General features: G+C 34.7%; 1 protein-coding gene across 5 annotated transcripts in view; it reads right to left on the bottom strand.

The window, feature by feature from the left end:
- Positions 1-24,608, bottom strand: part of LOC128208755 (protein PALS1-like) — a 44,944-nt gene that overhangs the window by 6,711 nt on the left and 13,625 nt on the right. For 4 of the 5 annotated variants that reach the window (XM_052912311.1, XM_052912312.1, XM_052912313.1 and 1 more), the window contains 9 exons: positions 19,541-19,650; positions 15,126-15,180; positions 7,606-8,481; positions 5,569-5,855; positions 4,514-4,669; positions 4,007-4,168; positions 3,290-3,367; positions 2,733-2,935; positions 799-914 (listed from right to left, as the gene is read on the bottom strand). In XM_052912311.1, the coding sequence (XP_052768271.1) occupies positions 799-914; positions 2,733-2,935; positions 3,290-3,367; positions 4,007-4,168; positions 4,514-4,669; positions 5,569-5,855; positions 7,606-8,481; positions 15,126-15,180; positions 19,541-19,650 (2,043 nt within the window). Of the gene's footprint in view, positions 1-798; positions 915-2,732; positions 2,936-3,289; positions 3,368-4,006; positions 4,169-4,513; positions 4,670-5,568; positions 5,856-7,605; positions 8,482-15,125; positions 15,181-19,105; positions 19,206-19,540; positions 19,651-24,608 lie in introns of those variants that run through there. The other variant, XM_052912314.1, reaches the window with a different exon arrangement.

Genomic DNA, 24,608 nt, shown 5'->3' with positions numbered 1-24,608 from the left:
CCACCTGGGCCGAAGTGACTATCAAATTCGCGAGGTGTTTTTGTGGTATTCATCATGAGTTTAATGACGTAAAATGAGTTGTTTAGCTTTGATTATAACATTATAAATTATTAAGACTGAGAACGAGTGAATGAAAAAGTGAAATTGCCATATGACGATTTATAAATTAAGTGGACAATTGTGTCAAATAACAGGTTGGTGACATATAATAGGAAATTTACTTATTATGAAAACAATTTGATACGAGTATCCGGATAGTATTCGAATACTTGATACGAATATCCGGATACCGATTTGGTATCCGGTTTCCATCCCTAATTATAATACCTCAATCAGGGCCTCTCAATGTAACCAGCATCAGTATAGCATGTTTATCAATGTGCAGAAAGTTAATAAACTAGTCTAGTATATGAACTCACTGTGTTAAGCAATGTCTTAATATCAAAACACAACAAAAAGAATTAAAGATAGGCAAAAAATGGTACAAAATTATTTCCAGTCATAATGACGGTGTTCAGAAATTATCTTCCATCACTATGATTGATGTGTTACACATTCTTCCATCACTATGATTGATGTGTTACACATAAACCCTTTTCTTTCTGTAGTTGGGACAAATAAAGATGCATATTTAAATGTTTCAGTGATTTGCATGTCTGAATGCTCATTGTTTAACAATCTCACGCCTCAGATATGAATTTCGGCCCAGACAGTCAATTATATCTATCATCCAGGGTAATAGATATTGATACTATTAAATGTTTTCAAAACTCGAAAAAATAATCTGAGTAAATGTACCTTCTCTTTGTTTCCTCTTCTTTTTCTTCTTATTAGCACGTCCACAGGAACACGAGCGCCCTTTCTTCTGATTCTCTTTATTCTCCGTTCCAATTGTCAGTCGCATTTGTTCTCGCCTGAAAATTGTTATACCATCAATGAAGTGTAATGTCTGCCCCTCGTCTACGAGACTCGATGTTAAATCACATACTAGATGCATGGGTATGAGACCTGTTTTATAATTTGGCTTTAGGACATATCATAAAATTACCTTCAATTACCTGTTTTTTTCCATATATACAAGCATTGACCATAAATTGAATCATGAGCGCATAAACACCACAACAGTTTAGTTAGAGTCATGTGACCTCACATATGTATACATGTACATTGTCATTAAAGTTCTAAGCATCAGAAAGAGGTTTAATATCTTAAAGCTGCACTCTCACAGATTGAAAGTTTTGACAACTGTCTTATATTTTGTCTTGGAACGAGCCAATTTTTGTGAAAATGCATGGAAACCAGTGATTTAAGACTGCTGACAAAAAATCAGATCGCAGGTTTTCATGATTATGATCAAAAAGTGATGTTTTATGCATTTGTCTTAAAGTGTCAGTAACGTTTTTAGCCATAAATCATTAATTTTGAACATAAATATGTTAAACTGCAATCTGATCTGTAGTCAGCAATCTTATAAAATTGGCTCATTCCAAGACGAAAAATAAAAAAAGTTGTCAAACTGGTTATTCTGTGAGAGTGTAGCTTTCAATTGCCAACTCCCCAACAAGATCCAAACTATAAGACTTTTTTCTTCAGAAACACAAAACAAGCTCAATAAAATTCATAATCAATGTGTTCTTGTGATCATCTTATCAGCAAGCATATGACAAACTATCGTTAGATCAAATTTTTTAATTTAATTATTAGCGATGTCACAAATTGAATTGAAAATCTATTCTGACCAATACAACTTAAAATTTTAAATAGATATAGACTTTATAACTACTCAGAAACACTGATTTGAAAGTGATAATATGATATATGTGTTGATAAGTTGGCGGCCCCATTTTATATATTTTAATTCTGTGACTGTTCATAATATTTCAAAAAGGTAATTGAGTGTATCAAAATAAAGAATCATAAAACCAATTTCAGAATAATGAAACATGCCACTGTAACGAAAATTCTAGAAGACAAAGTGACATTTGAAATATCGGCAAAACAAACATCCTCAAAATACTTTTCCTACAGGAGTGCTTAACATGCAATTCCCAAATATTTTAACGCTGCAAAAACCTTAAGAGAAATTCGCCATGGAATATTCATGAGAAACAAAGAAAACATTTCAGTCTTATTATCACGGTTAATACAATGCAAAAATTGAGGACATTTTTCGAGAAATTACACCAGTTCCCTGCTTTTCGGTGCAGAATTATAAGAAATATTTTCACACTAGATCTTGTTGGCTGTTTATACGATACTTCATACGAATTGAAGAGAGCAGACAATGTGATATCATATTTGCAGTTTCAGTATTCAGTGACTCAGCATAAAACACTGCATTGCTTTGTGTTCTAGAGAACATATTATATAATTTATCAAAATAGAATGAGAACAGAGATCATTCTCAAGGTCAGGATCAAAAGGAGAACCACAACATTGTATTCTTTCTTAGTAGATCAGAGGACACAATTTCATGGAGACTCTAACAAGAAATATGTCTGGCACCCAAAAGCAAATGAATACAACTTCTGGCCAAAGTCGGGATAAATAGATAAATTTATCAGTAAGTCATTGAAATTAGACTTTTGGATGAAGAAGCCCAAATTCTTAGGATAAGTGCTTCGCATAAAAAATATCAACCAGCCCTGCCAAGTCAAGAATTTGAACAAGCCAAGAAGGCATTTTCCAAGTCCATGGCTTGTTCTAAATTTGACACCTGACTGACTGCTTACTGTTCATGGAAACTGCGGCTTGGAATAAGACCGGCTAGCGATTGGTAATCCTCCTCGCCCTCACGATAAGCCTGCCACCAGTTGGAGTCCTCCTGGTTGATTACGTGCAGTATGTCGCACTTACTGAACGACAGGCCTAACTCACGGCACGGTATGTACAAGTCATCTTCAGGGTCATAGTTAAATAGTGCCTTGACATGCATCTGAAATGAAATATTCAAACGAAAGTTTTATTTCTTTCTTCTTTGTTTTCAGAATGTTGTCAGTAATGAATATGCTACAGCATTTTCAGCACACTGCCTAGCCGTCATGTTCCAGGACATTGTAAAAGAACACATAGACATGTTACTAAATTATAACAAGCTTGCAGAGCGAACTCCAACGCCTGTCTTTAATAGTTATGAATACAAGGGTTATGGGTCGTGCTGTACATGTGTGTATTACCTCAAGCCTTATGTGTATCTGGAATGACAATTCCTTGACTTTCTTCATGACTTGGGTAATCTCATTTAAAATTGAAAAAAAGCTCTGAACATGGTATAAATCTGTCAACTTACAATGCCACTTGAGATGTTGGGCTGATTGTATTCATTGCTTGGGTAGATGGTGAATGTGATCCTTCCTGTCATATTGGCCTGTAATCAGAGAAATCAATCTAAAAATCATCTAAGAAAACATCATTGTAATGTACGTTTTAAGTTTATACGCAATTTTCATAAAAGTTTTTTTTGCTACTAGAATGCGATAATCAAGATGATTTTAGCTGTAACTATTTCAAATTTCAGGTGTTTTTTTTTCCATCCAACCTTCACAAGTATTCATTTAATCCAGTTTTGTGTCAAATTCCTCTTTAGGTTGTCCTGTTTATTAAGAAAAAAAAGATACAAAAAACTTAAAATCTAAGATCTACACATTGTTCTGCCTGCAATTTGCAGTCACAAGAATCCACATATTTACCATTCACTGACAATTAATCTTGATTTTAGAATAACATTTGTAAAATTTGTTTGTACTTATTTAAAATCCTCCTTTTTTTAGCAAAATTCCAGTCACTGGAAGGGCACCGCACCATTTCCCTAGAACTGAGGAATGGCTCTGCAAATTTAACTTTCCAGTACCATGACTAAAAAATTACCAAAGACTAGTTGAAGATAAAGTTAAAACCTGAAATAAATAATTGCACTCTGAAGCCATTAAGGATTTTAACACCAAACCTGAAATAAATAATTGCACTCTGAAGCCATTTAGGATTTTAACACCCAGTATTTACTCACCAACATCTCCGAAACATCGTTAATGTCCTTCCCCTTCATGTCGATGCCATTAATGTCGAGAATTTCATCGCCCTCATGAAGCATTCCACTCTTTTCTGCTGTACCACCTTTAACAATGCGGCTGATGATGACGGACTCCCCATCATTACGAACTGTTGCACCCTGAATCAAATAAGAAGACTATGATAAAAACTGTATATTATGAAAGTTTCAAAGTCTAATTTCCAGGCAATAAAACAATAAAGCAGGTTACCTCAGCCTTTATGAAAGTTCATTGATATAAATGATTCCTTACTTGTTAAATAGTTTCAACAAAATATGACTACTTTCAATGGACATACTGTGAAAATGACTTCTTTTGAAACAGAATAAATATTCTGATTTGGAATGAGTTCAAGCTGAATTTCTGTCTTTACAGTTTTAAAAATCAATCCAGCCAAGAACTGTTCTATTAGCAAATCTTAAATTTGAAGAAAAAAACACACATTTTATGGACCAACCACTTACCAAAGGTTCTGTGGTTTTATCAAGGTGGACAATACGGATGACCGAGGCAGTATCGGGAACGTTTGCAGGAATTTCCCCATTCCCCTCTGGTGGTTCCCTATCATCAGATGATTTGGCCTGAATCTGGCCGACCCGGTCGTGCGTCAGTAACAACTCCTACAGAGAGATTGTCGTTTATGTGAATATGTGATAAAGTAATATGAGGTTGGGTTGGGGGGGTCTAGAGCCAACTATATTACATCTATTAAGGTACATGTATTAAATAAATAATATTGTAATTATTCATTAGCCTGGCCAATGATGGCTATTCGATTCTCATAATGTGCTACATAATATTTCAGTATTTTAAATGTTTAATTAAAGTTCTTAAGAGTAAAACATGCTGCAAGGAAAAGCAACAGTAGGTATATATGAAAAGTATCTTTATTTCATAAGTTTTTGTAAAATTGTCCTAACGTTTAACATAAATGAACTTTTGATTTAAGGACAGAAATGGTATTAAAATTCGTCAAGATATATTTGACTTTCACAGCAATTTGTCACATACTAGATGTACAACACTACATTGTATATATGACCTCCCGGTTAAGGCTTTATCAATTATTTACATTATTACTTTAGTAAACATTGATATAGCGCAGGTATTCAGGTCAGGATAAAATAATGTCCAGATGATAGTATCAATAATATGCGAATCACCAAAGCACATGAATTAATGATGCTATCTGGTCCTTTCACAACTTTTCAACCTGTCACAGTTTCTAGCATTCCAATTATTTTTTTAGGGTCTCCCTGTATTTGATCATTTTTGAGCAGCTGTTTTAAAAACTATTTTTTTTAAATATTTCTTTTATGATTTTAAGTTGACTGTACTTAGGAACAATATATCTCTGGATTGAAAATACAAACAAAGCAAAATAATGTAGTTTTTTTTTCCAGAAGTTAATGAATCATTTTAGGGTTTCAACTATTCAAACTTGAATTGACAATGCATTTTACATGTAGCTTATTAATACGCTTTTCGGTCTATAAAACTCAAACTCTTGACAACCTACCTTGACTTGAGGTTTATTTAAGATGCTCAGGAGCTCCAATGTGGCCGGCGTTTTCACTGAACACAACACTTCAACGCTGTCAGCACGTACCTCCCGTGAATTCTGACACTCACACTGCACGGGTGGACTCCGCGTTTTAACGTCTAGCACTTGATGATGAACACTCACTGCGTTTTGAAACTGTTTTTGATCAAAGAAGTCATTGAGAAATTTTAACTTTTCTCTTCCTTCCTTAGAATGCACTGCCCCTTTCATGTGTTGTAACATTGCATGAATGTCATTGTAACCTGAAAAGACAAAATATAATGATTGTAATACAAATTAAAGCAATTCAATTTGGGTATACTGGCATAAAAATGAATTTAAGAATCTCTCTCTCTCTATATATATATATATATACAGTGTTCTCAATAAGAACCGGCTGCCGGCCAAAATGGACGGTTCAAATGGCAATAGGGCCGGTTCAAATTTGGAAAACTAAATGAATTTTCAGTAGAATAAGTAGAAGCTAGTCGGTTACTTTACTATTTGAGACGGTTCAAACAAAACTTATTGAGAACCCTGATATATTAGGATTTTAGCCAGATTTTTAAATAGACCTGGTGCTGCACAAGAACCTGAAAATTGGTTTAAACTTTTACTTAAATTGCTGCTTTTTTTCGTTATGATCTTCTTCTACGTTTGTTATTCAGTGTGTAATCTTTTCCATTTTAAGGCCTCACATAATTCTCATATCCATACATTCATCTATATCTGTCTTTCTACAGCTAGGAATTGTAAAACATAGGTTTATATATTTGCAGCATTTCAAGAACAGAGGAGACCCAGTATTCAGTGACACTAAACCAAGATCTATAAAATAATGGCTTCTAACTCAGAACTTTGCCAGACACAAAAATAATACCTTCACATCAGGCACAGATATGTTCATCATCCCAGAGGACTTATTTCTGGCAACTATCTTTAAAGTCATAGGATTCTAATTTATCATAAAATAGCAGTCCTAGTTGTAATAGCATGTCTCACTAAAGCTATGCTCCTTTTTCATTTTCAGTATTATTTGTAAAACCATTTTGTAAATGGCAAATTTTCAAAAAAAATATATGTCTTTACTCAAATAAATTCACCATTAAGCCAAATGGAATCTATGATTAAACAGTAATTGAGCTAATGACTGACTTTATTTTAACTGAAGGCAAATAAAATTAATTCATGTTACACAATATTTCCCCAAACTTTGTACTTAATTATCAGGCTTCATTATTCGGGGAAGAATCACATTGAAGAACAAATCTAATCATAGTAATGAGCTTTCTGTGGAAGTTTTGCAAATGCCCTTAATCAGAATAACGTCTGAATAAGAACCAAAATGCAAGATCAAGCACAATATTACAGCACCTAAGCTTAGAGGTATTAAACCTAAACCTCCCTCAATTCCAGACAATTTCATATTTGCAAAATACACCTGTCTCACAAAAAACATTGTGATAAAACTTCTCTTTTGGAAATAAATACTTATAAATATGGGCTGATGATACATACAAGAAAAAAAGCTAAAAAAATAACTTATTTGTCCTAACTTCTCCTTCATTTAAGCAAGACATTTTGTGCTAGCACCAGACAGGGCTGTCTTCAGGGGGGATTCTGTTTTTGACAGCCATAGAAACTACGATTCCCTTATGTATAATTGCGTCTTATAAATACATTGTCGATGATTGAACAATTTTTACATGCAAAACAGCTATGCAATTTGCAATGACATCAAAATATCACACCTTTAACAGCCAGCAAATGTCTTTGTTCAAGATGGATTAAAATGCTGAAATATTCGGTCTTGTATCATTTGCATTTCAAATCATGTGTTGTTAAACATGCAATTAATTTAACAATAATTTAGTGATTCAGTAAAGAAACTGAATAACATTGTCGATACTACACATACTTATCATCATATATTAAAATCAAATAGCTTAATATTAACAATGGTGTAACAATAATTAACAATAAAATAAGCACTTAACATTGCTTAACACTTACCTATATTTTTCTTCATATAATCTCGACTGTTTTGCGTATGTCTGCCACTGACGTAGCCTTCTTCAAATCCCCCTGAATCATCATCATCATCGTCATCGTCAGCATAAGCAGTATTATCTACACCAGCCTGTTGCTGTCTATTACGCTCTTTTTGAAGAGAGCGCATTTTTTCAGAGCGTCTTAATGAAGCACGTAAAAATTCCTGTTCTTTTACTCTTTGCTCTTCCCGCTCTTGACGTTTACGAATCTCCTCTTGGTGGTGCCGAATTCGCTCCAAATGATCGTCACTGTAAGCATTGTTCGTGTACGATTTTCCCATTTTAGCACTTTCTTTAACTGGCGTTGAACGTTCAGAAGAATGTGTCGATGACGGAAGACGAGGGGGCGTTTTAGCTGTCCCCTGAAAATTCTTTGGCACATCTATCGCCATTTCTCTGTGTTTTTCAGGATCAAACTCTACAGAACTATGAATATCATCAAAACTGTCATTGTTTAGTGAATTCTGACTACTCATTCTGTCTGTGAGTAGATTGTCAATCATTGGTGTCTCGTTGCTTCCTCCACGCTTTCCTTTCTTCCCTTTGCTCTTCTTTCCATCTTTAAACCCATTAACTTCCGCCATTTCCACATGGCCATTGGTCATGTGACCAGGCTGAGACATATACGGCATTGAGGACTGAAATACTGCACGTTCTATTGATAAATCCAGAGAATCGTTTGAATCACCACTTTTATCCTCACTTTCAACACCTACATGTTTGGTCATATCAATTGGTGTGAGTTTGTGATTGTAGAGTAATTCCTCCAGTCGTCTTTTAGCATCCTCTTCTACTGCAACGATGTATGCGTTTTGAACGTTCTCCGATGAAACTGCCACTGAAGTTATAAATAATTGTTGACATTAAATATTTTTAGTAAAACAATAAGACATCAGATATTCTACCTGTAAACAAATCACTTAAAAGGTGATAACCTGTATGAATCAATTAGCAATTCCTTTTGCGAATCAGCCATTGAAAAGAAAACAATTTTCTCTTACATTTTAAAAAACCATAACAAAACCTGCCTTCTTTTTCAATGTATGCTTAAGAGCACAAAAGCAAATAATCGTCATAATTGTTCCAAATCAAACAATTCAATCCTTCCCGAGCTATATTAGTTTAAAAGTCAGAATTGGAAAAAATTTCCACTGAACATGTGCCAATGTTTTATAAATGTATCCAACACACAATGCCAAATACTATAAACTACACCATATTTTGACTCTAAAACATTTGGAGTCCTCTTAACTTGGCACATCAGATAAAGAACTGATGCAGAATTTCTTCTCCAATAAAAGTGCCCCAACTAATTGTTTATCCATCATATGATACCCAATAATGTGACACTTGATACTCCTGACAAGTGAAAGTGCCCAAATGAGTCAATGATACAATATAAATTATGTTATTGTCAAATAACCAAGTCAAAACATTATACCTTAAGTAAGATCGCAAAACGCCATTAAACCACAACAGACATTCCTCAGCGATAAAACTGTGCTCACTGATGCAAAAGTTAGTATACAGTGCAGGCAAAGTTAATATGTAGCTTGCCCCAAAGCAAGGTTAAAGGTCATAAAACCAATGTAAAATCAACCACTGAAATATGAGCTTGTTCATTAAATATTCAATTTGAAAATCAGGAAATAACAAAACTGGCCGAAGTAAGATTCACAATCGAACATTTAAATATTGGTGAACGCAGCAGTTGCGCGTTGAAGTGACTGTCTTTGAATAAATTCATTTCTCGATCAGACTTTTCTTTAGCCTCAGATAAGGACCAATAAAGGTTCTAGATAAGCCAGTAAATACCCATGGCCATTATTAGTATAAGTATTATTTAGCCTCCCCAGTGGTCAGAATTTTTTTTTTTTTTATTACTGAAATGAGGGCTTAGGAAGTTAAACAAAACAAAAACTAGCTACCGGGTATATGGGTTGGTTGAGGTCGGGTATATGGGTTGTTTGAGGGTATATGGGTTGGTTGAGGTCGGGTATATGGGTTGGTTGAGGTCGGGTATATGAGTTGGTTGAGGTCGGGTATATGGGTTGGTTGGGGTCAGGTATATGGGTTGGTTGAGGTCGAACAAACGATTAATTATTACTGGCCTTGCTCAGTAATTGTCTTATATCATAAATAGTATGTCAAACTAGTAGAAAATCACAGTAAACTAAGAAATGAAGAAACCCCTCGCTCCCCACTCATATGAAAGTGAAAAAAATATGGAAAAAAACATTGCATGTGGCTTTACATACTTTGTGAACCTGGCATGACTCTTTGGCAGAAAAATACAGAAGAATTTGTACTTAAAATATCACAACATTTCTAAAACAGTCCCATATAATTGCTGGACATTATGAGGATTTCCATCCCGTGCAATGAGAATAATGTTCCGCCTGTTTAATTGTCAGTTAAGTGGTTGTGACAGTGAAGATAATACATCTATGTTGCTGAGGAGCTCCAACTTGAAAACAGGTACAACTCTTTTGAGATATTTGATCATGAAAATAGGTACACCTTCAACCATGTTCCTTCACATTAAATTTATGTAAATGACAAAACCTTTTGATCAAATGTATACAAATATTTCAGAAATACTAGTATTAGTCCTGTTTCTTACTGAATACATTTACAGAAAGATTTCCCAAACATGTTAGCAATAAAATTGTAAAAAAAACGCATTATTTTTTTCATTTAAAATGAACAGTAAAAAATAAACACTTTTAACATTGATAACATGCAGTTTTCATTGCATTTGGGAGCATTACAATATTACACACACAAAAGGGACCTTTTACACAGCACATATCTCCTTAGTAACTTTTATCACACAAAGGTAGATAACTGACTCACTTATCTATTGTTTACATTAGCAAGGGGAGATAACCTACAAGAACAACACCCTGCATACCAGACAAATAAATCACCAGTGATTGTTTTCATACATTATTTATGTTTGTGATTGCTCTAGGCATGTCATTGAAATGCAAGAATAAATCCTGTCATAATGTGTAAATTTTAACAATAAATGTGATGCCAAAAGTTATACACATCTTCTGTGGTCAATTCAAATGTTGGAAACTCATTAAACAACTGGGAATGCTCTAACACTATCATATTGAAAGAACTAATAACTTGCTTCAAAGTTCATGGAAACCACTAAATTCCTTGACATTCTTAGTTTGTCAATCTTTAGAATGTTCATAGCAGTTTCTTTCCAAACAGAAATTATACAAACCCCGCTTCCTCAAAACCATAGCCAATTTGTATTGAGTCATGTTGCAAAATTACCTCTTACAAAGTTCCCCAAGTCTTGTTCACATCACTGCCTCACTTTCACCAAATACAGAACGTAATCTATCATTCCTTCAGTGAAGCATTCCACGTCCAGGCGGCCATTAATCTAGCCCACTGGACAGTTACTGACCATACCTCACTGACCATTCCAGGAAATGCTAACCATGTCATTTAACTGGTATTGATTCTCAGCGCTGGTCAGCCAGTTATCTGTCCTCTGTGGATTTGAATTTCTTTGTAACTAGGAAATTCAGCTGAATTTTGAACTTTAACAAACAAAGATGCAATGCTTAATTGCAATGCTCCTTGACTGTATTAAAGAGAACAATTCTACAATATGTTTGTTCTATTTATTGCCATAACCCAAAAGAAACTTAGCTAATTTTCCTTATAATTACATTTTCCTGGAAATACCAACATGACATTCTTTAAGAAGAGTTGATCAAAGCAAGGAAAAAACAGATCATTATTTATGGTGGTCTTGCACCACACACAGATTTGTCTATCAAACACCCACTGTTGAAGAAATTACCCTGCGTCAAATGGCAGACTACATTGATAGGATAAAATTACTGCGTAAATCTTTAAAACTGTGCATGCCTCAAGTCTTAATATCATGAAAATAAATCATAAATCTGAACAAGGAAAATATCAGAAAGAATTGAAGATTTTTCCTATCACTATTCTTGAGACAAGCCTACTGCCAAGGGTTAACAGTTTAGTATTTCACCAACTAGTATAGACCAGAGCCACCTCAAAGACTAATATATTATCTTAAACCTTTATAAGTTAGGTAGGGAGTATTGTGATATTTCAAATTATGAACAATAACAAATTTATAATTTGGCCTATTTTGTCACATACGAAATGCATACATAATTGAGTGTGATTATGAAGACAGTATATAGGAAAAATGATTGATTTATTTCCCCCTCATCAAGGCATCTAGGCATTTCTGAGAAATAATTTTCAAATTTTAAATGCAATTCAGCAATTTCACTGACACACAAGAAGGGCAAACTGTAATACCATTTACAGAACAAATAGAACAGGATAGCTTTGAACGTGAAATGAATGATTTAAAACACAAGTCTATGCCACCTATTCAATGTCGTAAGTAATCAACAGGCGAGTCCAGTTGCTAATCCGTCTGATCAGGAAATAAAGTCGTCAGCATTTCAATATCTGTTGGGGGAAGCAGGACATAATCTTTCTAGAGGCTTCCTTCCCGTAAGGATCAATACTGGGATGTATGTATTTGCTCCAAGACTTCGTTCCTGAATTAAAACAGACTCTCGGAAATGTCCCTTCAGCCTGAAATGATTTATTTTCTGTCGTATCTTGTTTCTCCAGGGAATACTACATTATAAGTATTCATTTAGTTATTTTTTTTTTGGCTCAGTTATTTCTTATGATGTAGTTACTGCGATATATTCAACCAGAATCAAGAATGTTTTTGCTTTAAAAGTGAGGGAGAAAATGTGGGTGTACATGATTAAAAAAGCAACAGAGAACAAGATGATCTCAGATTTCATTACAAGTTCACCTCTTCAGCTATCTAGAAACCTAAATTTACATGACCTGTAATTTGGTCATTAGCATACTGTACATAACATAGTTAATTCGTTGATCGGTGACACCATATTAAATAATCTTCTAATCCAAGTTTAATTATAAAACTGTAAGTTGATCATAGTTAATGATTTATAAATTAAACAAACTTATTATTGCGGTCACTGACACTTCCTTGGAATAAATATGTTTAACCTGCAATACATTAACTAAAACCTAAACATACAGCAATTTGGCTTTTCCTACAGCTTATTTATGACCTTCCTAAGGTGCTAAAATAGGCTCCATATCAAATAATAGATCAGAATCATTCCCCAACTGGCATAGACCCAGCTTGCAGCACTTTTAAGGTAATAAAATGCACCAGAAATTTACAATATGACAAAATAATCAGCGAAAACTGCCCCTCGTTATAAGGAATTTATGGCAATCAGTCTGATATTTTTTATGCATGTTTTGTAGAACAAATTGATGCTACCATCATGTTCTGTTGCTTTCAAATGCATCTAATATTCATGAAAATAGACTGAAATGGAAAGAGTTATCACAGTTGTGATGAATACCCCCAGATGCTGAATGAAAAGAGGAATAGTGTTATGGAGAGCTGTGTTATTAATGAGTGAAATGTGAGAGAAATGGCAGGTGCACAACAGCCCATGCTCACAAACATTAGTATGAATTTAAGTTTCATGAATGTAAAAACAATACTGTTGGTGCTTCATGTGACAAGTTTTTCAGCCATTTTTTATTATATAAAGGGTCATAACTCTTGTTAGCCCTCGTGAACTGTATCAAAAAGGCAGGTGCACAAAAGTCCTTGCTGACTAACAAACCTATGAAGTTTCAAATGTGCAGGTGCAATACTTTTAGACCAACATATGACACAAGATATTTGGGACGGGATGCTAGTGACAAACGCAACTTGTATATTATTTAGGGTTTTAGCCGCGATGCTGCAGAAAAGGGACAATATATGTTCTTCTAAAGAGAGAATAGGGCCAACTGTGTCCCACTGTGAAGAATTTGAACATTATGAATTTCACATGTCAAGTTTGTATGAATTTATAATCATATTTAAGATTTCATCAAAGCAAAAGAATAACTTAATTATCTTAAGCATTTAATTATATGAAGGCAGGAGGACGCTGGTCCTCATTGGGGCAGAAGGGTGCTACCAAAAAGGACAGGGTGTAGCACCCTCTAACTCTTTAGCTTAAACCCATAATAATAAATTGCCTATCCCAAAATGCTTTTTTCAACATGTACACCACGACATACATGATTCAAAAATTCAATTTAAATATAAAATTATTAGACAATGAGCAATGATTTAATCATCCCTCTGCATGCACTTCACGCTGTAATCTGATATTATAAACAAGGCGATGTACACTATACTTACTTACTGACAAAAATTTCCCTCTTTCTTCAATAGAAAAATCCTATTACTTCACCAATCCAATGTACATTCGTTTAACAACTTGTCACATGCAAAATCTATTAAAATACAGTCATAACAAGAACCATACATCATACACTTATTGCGAAACAGTGCATGACAAATCTCAACATTTTGTAGTAAATTTTCTACATTTTTTTGGTCTGGTCACCATATACTTGTACACCTATTTAATGAAATCATCAATCCTTTTGAAGTTAAACATTTCAAAGCTGAAAATATTGATTTAAAATACAAATGCACTGAAAAAACAGAAATCATTTATTTGAACAAATAATCAGAAGTATGACGCTATTACATCTATCCTAGCCAAATAAAGAAGTTTACAAACTCTATCTACTCAACCATTCAGACGTATTAAACAATAGATCAAAACATGTCAAATATGAAGATATAATCAGCAAAATCTCATAGAAATGGTTTGAACAGTGATTCCTATGTCAAATACAGATACTATCGGGTTGGTATATGTTTAATTTATAGTGTTTATTATATTAAAGGGTGATTATTCAATTTATTGTACCTTTAATTGAACAAAAGAACTGCAAGTAGAACAAACACCAACTTGTGTTCATTTTCCTCAGTCAACCAAGGGACACAATTTTACATACGGTACCATAAATGACTGATTATAAGATGCACTTTTGTCCCTCCGATTTCCAATAAAAAAATACCTGTGTCCTACAAACAGTATAAGGCTTCTGACATTTTTTTCTAAAGTTGATTTCAGGCCAAATTTGGCTCTTAAGAGAAATAAATGGGGAAAAACTAGTTTGCTTACGTTTATTTTTTAAGGTATGTAACTCCCATCATATTTAGCCAGAGTTATGGGCCTTGCTCCATCTTTACAGTACACACTGTCACAAGTACCATGTGAATATATTGAAATGGTCATGGCCAAAGTTAAAATCTTTAACACAACAAACTCCATCCAAGGTTATGACAAACCTTTTTTCTCTCTCCAAAATCAGACAAAGTAAAAATGACATTCAATTTGAATTACTGGTTATAATTATAGACTTTTCTTATTATAATAATTTCATAATAAAAGATGATGAGCTAATTGACTTAATGGCCTTCTTAAACAACAAGAGCAGTTAATTTAATAGAAGCCAATAAGTACATTAAATATTGACAAAAGGAAAATGTACCTTCTTTTTTCTTGCTTCGTTTTACCCGTAAATTGATTGTCTTCGATCTGATGCACTGAAAAGATAAAACCAACAAAAACTTAGTATAAGAAAATTGAGAGTCTCATGTTAAGAAAATAAGACAAGTCTAGCATAGAACTACCAGTTTGGTTTTTGAAATGTGACAAGACCATTAATTATTTTCGCCTCCTATTGACACATCCATTAATGTAAATGTCACTACAACTAGAAAAGACTATACTTATATGTTAGTAAATAATGACCTGTTTCTTATGCGGTGGGAATGATGACATTAAGTTTATACAATAAAGCAAGAAGCATACAGGTAATTGTTTTGTTTGTTTGCAGTACATTCTTTGAAGCTGTAAATTTCCCAAACTAGGCAGGATTTCAAATACCAAGTCTACATCATTGACAAGAGACATACAGAGCACCTAATTTCCATAAAACACAGGTTATTTCACACAATAAACACTTATTTTATTCCTTTTGCATACCACTCTTGGCTTTGAAAATCAAGCTAGAGTTCAGCAAACCTGATGAGTTGCCTGTCGGGAGCACCGATTATGCCACCATGACCTTGATCTTTGACCTATAGACCAAGAAAATCAATAGTGGCCATCTACTGACTTGACCAATGTGCATACCAAGTTTGAACACAAAATTAAGTCTTTCAAAAATTTGCCTGCCAAGCTTCGCAGGCTACACGTAAAGGCTCTTTCTTCAGTTAAAAAGGAAATCTTTGAACATCTGTGATTTAAAAATGAAATTTTAGTTTTTAACCTTCTTATAGCAAAGCCAAGCTTAGTGAGACAGTTTGCTATTATCAAGGATGCTAAACTCTCCATTTACTTTGAACTATTGACTAGTCAACAAGATCTATCACAGAAGTATTAAATGACTACCCCACATGCCACCTTGACATAGCCTGTTATACTTTAAGTGAAGTTCGCTCTACAAACTTTTGCCAATAGACTGCCTGCTAGACAAACCCATGGACAAATTGTGCTCCAATTAACCTCCTTCAAACTTTGTTTGCAGGGTACACACAAATTGACTTGTGATTAACTGACAACATTGAGTAACCTGGGAGTAAAAGTGTGCTGCTGTGTGAACTAAAAAAAAAGCCTGAAGACTAGTGTGGTGCAAGACGGTGTTCTACCAACCAATGTCAATAGTCAAATTTTTACACTACAGAGTTCTGCAGAAGAGGAACAGGATGGTGCAGTAGAAGGCCAGGGTGCTGCAGAATAGGAACAGGGTGCTACAGAAGAGGGCCAGTGTGATGCAGAATAGGAACATGGTGCTGCAGAAGAGGGCCAGGGTGCTGCAGAATAGAAACAGGGTGCTGCAGAATATGAACAGGGTGCTGCAGAAGAGGACCAGGGTGCTGCAGAATATGAACATGGTGCTGCAGAAGAGGGCCAGGGTGCTGCAGAAGCGGGCCAGTGTGCTGCAGAATAGGAACAGGGTGCTGCAGAAGAGGGCCAGGGTGCTGCAGAATAGGAACAAGGTGCTGTAGAAGAGGGCCAGGGTGCTGCAGAAGAGAGTCAGGGTGCTGCAGAATAGGAACAGGGTGCTGCAGAATAGGAACAGGGGTCGACAGAAGAGGAACAGGGTGCTGCAGAAGAGGGCCAGGGTGCTGCAAAATAGGAACAGGGTGCTGCAGAAGAGGGCCAGGGTTCTGCAGAAAAGGAACAGGGGTCAGGGTGCTGCAGATGAGAGATAGGGTGCTGCAGGAGAGGGCCAGGATGCTGCAGAAGAGGGACAGGGTTCTGCAGAAAAGGAACAGGGTGCTGCAAGACTGAAGAGGGACAATGTGCTGCAGAAGAGGGAAAGGGTTCTACAGAAGAGGAACATGGTGCTGCAGAAGAGTAACATGGTGCTAAGAAAAAAAGGGCACAATGTGTTGTATTGGGCTGTGAAGAACATTATGAATTTGAAAAAAAATGTTAGGAATTGTTTAATTTAGGTAATATTAGGTTTCAACTGCCAAATAGGTTGATTCTGTATTTATTTAATGTATTTCAATATATTTATAAGTTAAAATCAAAACAAAACAAACATTTGAAAGTCTTAAGCATTTAAATCTATGAAGGTAGAAGAGTGCCCATGTGGTCTCCATGAGGGCAGAAAGGTGCTACCAAAATATTACAGAGTAACATTATTTTCATCATTGGAGTTAATTTAATTTCCATCTTGCATTTGCTAATGTAGCATTGCACAAAATTTCATCTGTTGTAAATAATTGGAAACGGCTGGAAAACACTTTGTTTAATGCAGGAAGAACAGTAAATGGTATCTGAAAGTTCAAATGACGATTTTGCATGAATTTAGTCCTAATTTGAGAGGAAATAGATATGGAATCAAAAACAAATTACAAAGATTTAAAAATGATGTTTGATGCATTTCCTTGTTTTATTTTATGTAAATTCCAATCATGATGAACAACATCTGATAAAAAAAAACAAAAAAACTTGACATTGTGAACAGATACCCTGTTCGTAGCTGTTTTTAAATTACTATAAATTCAAAAAAATAAAATAACATTTCCTGTCACTTTGCATTCCTGTATCTGATAGCTTTAAATTTGTTTTGTGTGAACAAGAAAGGGTCGTTCCAGATGTAGGAAAAACTCATGGCTCAATCCCTTTGCATGTCCTCTAATATAAGTGTAAGCTTTGTAACAGTTTGTTACAAAGTAACATTTAACTTTTTCTGTTTCTTTGATGTTTTCTTCCTCATATATTGTGCAAATGTATCATCATGCAATAGAATATGATTAAATCAATAAACTGCATGAATAGTTATTAAGTTTTATAAATAGTCCATGTTAAGGCACTCCTGCCTTTTATTGATGACATTTACTAATTTAGACTACATGTACATATAGCAGTAAAGCAAACATTGTGTAAAAGTGCCCCTGTTGCCAAGCAAAAACCATTGACAGCTGGAGCATTAGACTGGTGGTCTACCACTTGAGCTTACCCGGCAGCTCAAGTTTTTATCCACATGCAATGTGCTCAACAGGAGAGCAGCAAAGACATACATGTGTATGTAGTTCTGAGCTTTCAAGGCACTATTGCTTTATGCAATGATCCACATTAAAAATACAATGTAACTTTCGAGTGCTATTAATCTACCCTACAAATAAAACAAAGCTTTAATTTTATGACTTAGGTGTAACTTAATTTAGACATGGACCTATAAGTTTTCTGGAAGTCTAAATGAAAATAATGATTATAAATTATTTTTGAGTATAATAACATGCAAAGAGCTTTCATAAAATATGCTGTTTATTGCAATTGTTGCCATAAAACATATGCATCTTGCCCAGGGTTGATTTGTTAATTTTCTAAATCTTCTACCTGATAAGAGCTGAAGCCCCAATATATTGACTATAAAAGACTCTGTGGTAAAACTCATAGTGAAATGGAGCAGAGTTATCCCAAGAGGGTGATTTAATTTACATGTAATCAGCATTGATGCATACCATGTTACAGTATATTTATAATAAACCAGCTCAGGTCATTTCAAATGACTCTACAATGATTAAGCATAAGTGGTTAAGGTAGTTAAAAAGATGTGAATGTAGTCTTTAAATATGTCAGGAGAGATTTAGCTTCCTGTAAAAAGTGGGAGGAACCCTTGGTCTTGTAAAGTAAAACTAGAAGGTATAAGTAACAGCTGAAGTTAAGTGAACTGTCAATTGATCGTCCTGATACCTATATAATTGAAAGTATACTACTTAGATATATATTCATAACAAAATACTTATTCTGAGTTTATAAACAACCTCATAACCCTAAGGATTTAATTGTCTGATTATGTCTCACCTGAATTTGTTTGTTTTTTACCTGTAAAAGTAGTCCCTATATTTTACTTTCAACACTAACATTTATCTGTCATTAAATAAATATTCAGGTACAGAGAAAGGATTTACCACGCCTATAATGATTATAAAACAAAAACATATCTACCATAGACCTCTAATCCGATTGTGTTTACGAAAGTGAATATTGAAAGTTATGTCAGCTATTCAACATGGCCGACTAGGAAGTAGGTCAAATCGGTACAGTCGCTTACATCAATGAAATACATAAATAAGCTTTCAATATAAGGGCAACAACTTATAACTATATTTGAAATTGCCCCTTGTTGAGTTTTCTCCCTTGATTTTTTTGCTTAGTGATGTCAAGGTCCAGTAAGTCATTAGTGATATTTCAGCATTTTCTAAGTTTAAACTGTAGCTTGATTAAAAAACAACGTCTTTACCAATTTCACTTATCAAGTGATATAATTATAGATATATATGATTTTGCAGAAAGAATGTTAATGGAATGCTTTACATGTAGTATACATCACCAAACCTGAACATAAAAAAATGTTGTATAAAATGAAACTCAATATGTTACCTTATGAATGTAAGCAATAACTTCTGCATGGGATGCATTATCAAGAGATTGTCCATTCACCTCAACAATTTCATCTCCCACCAACAAACTAGCGCATTCTGCCGGTGAACCTGCAAAAGATAGGGAGAATTTAAATAGACAGTCACTGTCTTAGAGTTTATAGAGGCCTCTCTGTGCTCTAATAGCTGCATAAACATCCTCCTTTTTACATTAACAGAAATTTAATACCCGACCCCCTGGTCATAGTCACGGCTTAATATATATTTAATGTTGACATTACAGGTGTTATACATGCATCTTATTTTTTAAATCATTCATACTCAGAAACAAAATCTGTCTGAAGATGGAACACTGAACAACTAATTTCGTGACCATTTTGGGAAAATTTGCGTCAGGAAATATACGGTACTGAAACTGGGAAATTTGTTGTTAAAAGAACAAGCTTTTCAGTCTCGTGTGAATGAGGAAATTATTGATTTTTATTTTCTTTTTCCTTTCAAAAGGGCTGAAATATCAATCCTTTGGGTGAAAATATCTATTGCAATAAATCATGACAGATAATATTTCATACTAATCTCTGAATGTGATGAAAATCAATAATTTCTGAATTCAATTATCCCCAAAACTATACGTGACATAAATCATATAATTTAAAAGGATGTTGAATGAACAAGTTCAGGTAAAAGACTTTAAAAAAAAATACAGATTGGGAAAAATATGATATATTTTGTTTTGGGAATGGGTCCATCTATAGAAAAAAGGCTGGGACTACTCTGCCACTGAGTCAATAGAAGACAACAGGTTTGATTTTTCTGCCACTGAGACAGAACGCTTGTCTATTTTGCTAGTGAGACAGCAAACTGGACTACTCTGCCATTGAGTCAATGGAAGACAACACGTTTGATTTTTCTGCCACTTGGACAGCACACTCTTCTATTATGCTACTGAGACAGCAGGCTCAACTTTTCTGACACTGACACAGCACATGCTGCTTGACTACCGGGTATTCTGCCACTGAGACAATTGAAGACAGCATGCTTGAATTCTGCCACTGAGACAAGGGAAGACAACATGTCTGACTATTCTGCAACTAAGACAAGGGAAGACAGCATGCCTGACTATTCTTCAACTAAGACAAGGGAAGACAGCATGTCTAACTATTCTGCAACTGAGACAATGGAAGACAGCATGTCTGACTATTCTGCAACTGAAACAATGGAACACAGCATGCTAAACTATTCTGTCATTAAGACAATGGAAGACAGCATGTCCGACTATTCTGCAACTGAGACAAGGGAAGACAGCATGTGTGACTATTCTGAAACAATGAAACACAGCACGCTAAACTATTGTCATTAAGGCAATGGAAGACAGCATGTCTGACTATTCTGCAACTGAGACAAGGGAAGACAGCATGTCTGACTATTCTGCCACAGAGACAAGGAAAGACAGCACGCCTGACTCTTCTGCCACTGAGACAAGGGAAGACAGCGCGCCTGACTCTTCTGCCACTGAGACAAGGGAAGACAGCATGTCTGACTATTGTGCCACTGAGACAAGGGAAGGCAGCATGCCTGACAATTCTTCAACTGTGAAGAGGGAAGACAGCACACCTGAATGTTCTGCAACTGAGACAAGGGAAGACAGCATGTCTGACTATTTTGCAACTGAGACAAGAGACGACAGCACACCTGACTATTCTGCCATTGAGAAAAAGGAAGACAGCACGCCTGACTGTTCTGCAACTGAGACAAGGGAAGACAGCATGCCTGACTATTTTTCAACTAAGACAAGGGAAGACGTCTGACTATTCTGCAACTGAGACAAGGGAAGTCAGCATGTCTGACTATTCTGCAACTGAAACAATGGAACACAGTACGCTAAACTATTCTTCCACTGAGATGGAACGCTCGACTATTCTGTCATTAAGACAATGGAAGACAGCACACTTGACTTTTCTGCCACTGAGACAGCACACTTAACTATTCTGCCACTGAGACAATGGAATTTGCATGCATTTTCTTAACAAGGGGCATAATTTGAAACTAAAAATTTGCACAATAAAAGAGTGGGGCATGGAAAGGCAAATCCAAACTTTCCACCTCGAAATAAACCTGCAAAACATAATTTATTTCTTAAGTTTAATTTGAACTGAATATATGAAGTAAGCACTTCTCATTGTTTTCAGTAACATAGCAGACAAGCGTAATTGTTTTTAAGTTTATAACTATTACTCAATTCCATGCTCTATTTGCCTAATTTATATTATGTCAAGGGTCATACTCTAGTTGGGACTGCTTAAAACCTGTGACTTCACATGCTGATTAACGTTCATGACTCTGGCTCAAAGGGGTAACACAAGATTCCACACTCAATATGCAAATTTAAACTAATTCAAGGGCCATAAGTCAAACTAACTAAATGAAGCCACACACTATATGAATATATAGATGTACACAAAATCAACATGCTCAATAACATTCCTGTAAAGTTTCATGACCCTGGCTCTCGTACATTTGGAGATATGCTAGGCATAAGAATGCATGTTTCACAATGTCAAGGGCCCTAACTCTGTAATGATTCAGCAAAGTAACAAAAAAACCCACCATGGCACAATTTCACATTCTGGTTTCATGGCTCTATCTGGTATACTTTTGGAGATATATGTGACATATGATTGCATGCTCTAAAAGCTATTTTTTAACCAAGAGGGCCATAACTCTGCGTCAACTGTGTAAGTCCACACACGAAGTCAAAGATGCTCACATGCTGCTTAAAATCCCTGTACAGTTTATTTTTTCTGACTATTATCCTTTTGGAGACTTTCAACAGAATGTTCTTTGACGTGCGGACAAGGGCAATAATAAAAAAAGTCCAGAATAAAGTAACGCTTGTTTATCATACTTTGTACGAAATAATTTCATTGTAGAAAAAGGCAGACATTAAAAATTGTTGTTGATTGTAATAGATATTTTTTGTTATATGCTTTCCAGTGGTTTATAGAGATTTACCAGTGAAATAAAAATGGTATTTCACTTTTTCGAACAGTGATATAACATTTTGATATTTCTTACTGTTTTGAAATATAAGCCCGCTCTCAATTCCAAATTAAACGTCAGTACGCACAGGGCTGGGACACAAATAAATCAACATGATTTTCCAAATTATGTTATGTTTGCATACATTTTGGCACACTTTTCTGAAAAACAACAATTTACTGTAATTTTATGTCCTTTTTAGGCATCTACTAAAAATAATTGGTTTTTGCTTCAGTGTAAGATCGCAATTTATTTCACCTCTTGAACACCAAAAATAAATATTTTATAGCTTTAAGTGCTCACTCTGTGAAATATATTACGCTCTTACACTGAAACAAACAATTATCCTCTATTTTTTAACTTTAAGTATATTGTCCATGAATTACAATGTACATATGATTTAAACATTTTTATAAACATTTCTGGTACAACAATTATCATGAATGGTTATTATGGCCTACATGAAAATTAATACTGATAAATTTGTATGAGTGTAAAGCAGTTTTAAAACATATCACATGTAGGTAAAAAATCAACTTTATGCTCATGAAACATTATTCTATTTTTAAGACAAAAATATTTCAATATCTGCTTGAATTACAGTACCAGAATACCTAACTTACAACACAATTTTTTAACTCCTAATGTGCTTAATGGAGTTATTTAAGGAATGAATTGCGGGGTTGATGTCATTATCGGGGTATGAACGCAATTGGGTTGGTCAATGTGTGTGAAGTCGGAAGGACTCCACGCGTACTTTGACCAACCCAATTGCGTTCATATCCCCGATAATGACATCAACCCCGCCATTCATTCCTTATATTTACACCAATAGTTCATTATTTCATTCAAGAATTGTTAAAAAAATTCTTCATTTCATTTAAGAAAACCTTTAAGTAATCCGTTCTTACCCATTCTGTAAATAGAACGACCGGACTATAACCGGAAACGTTTTTTTCAAATGACGTCACAATAACGCGGGAAAAGATCAACCACTTGAAATTACTTTAAAAACGTAAAATTGAAACACTTCTGGTACCATTATATTTAAAATATAATAAACTTACACTTTTAAAAATGTTGATCTATATTTTACGGGACCTGCAGACACAATACAACCAATAACAAGATCAAAAGCTTTCATGTATATTGTTATGCAATGAATTCAGATCCGAACATATCCGAAGATGTTGCGTTCATCGATTGATGAACGCAATAGCCGAAAGGCAGTTCATTTAAGGAATGGAAGTTGAGGTGTAAATATATGTCTTTAGTATCTATCTTGACACCTTTCAAAACATAACAAGTAAGTGTTGCATTGTATTTACATCTTCATTCAAGATAAGTTTGATATTTAGGAATAGAAACATCACTTGATATGAACGCGGAGTTCTTCAGACACTTTGACCAGCCCAATTGCGTTCATAGCCCGATAATGACATCAACCCCGCAATTCATTCCTTAAAAGGAAATTCTAGGAGAAATTGGAATTTATCCTCAAGTGTATTACGTGTGGATATTTTCGTTCATTTCTTGGTATTATGTATATGTTATTGTTTGTTTGGAGGTTTTTATTAAAATTGATCATTCGTTTGGAGGAGTCACACTTGTATGATTCAGTTTTAGATAGACCTCCAAATAAACGATAACGTGTATGATGACTGAAATTATTTTGTTACTGACAGAGCCCTACCTTGTGACCTCTTGTCATTTTTATCTTCAACTTCTATAACTCAACATATTTGTTTGCGTAAGAAATTGTGAGTATTTATCCTCTTAGATGATGTAACCCTTGTACTCTTTACATTATTTATTATAATAAGACAAACTATAAATGGTATACTTTCAAAATGAATGACCAATATGTTGATGATTCCACCTATAAGCATTGGAAAAATTCCGCTAGTGATTTCAACAATAATTTATGATTTAATCTACTTCCACATTGTTATGACCAACATTTGCTCCTGAGGTAAATTTGCCCACAGGGGCAAAAGTACCCAAGTGGGCAAATTTGAAAATGGGGTATT

This window comes from Mya arenaria, chromosome 11, assembly GCF_026914265.1.
Source record: "Mya arenaria isolate MELC-2E11 chromosome 11, ASM2691426v1".
NCBI lineage: Eukaryota > Metazoa > Mollusca > Bivalvia > Myida > Myidae > Mya > Mya arenaria.
The sequence above is the reverse complement of the archived record's forward strand: the minus strand, read 5'-3'. Positions and strand labels throughout refer to the sequence as shown.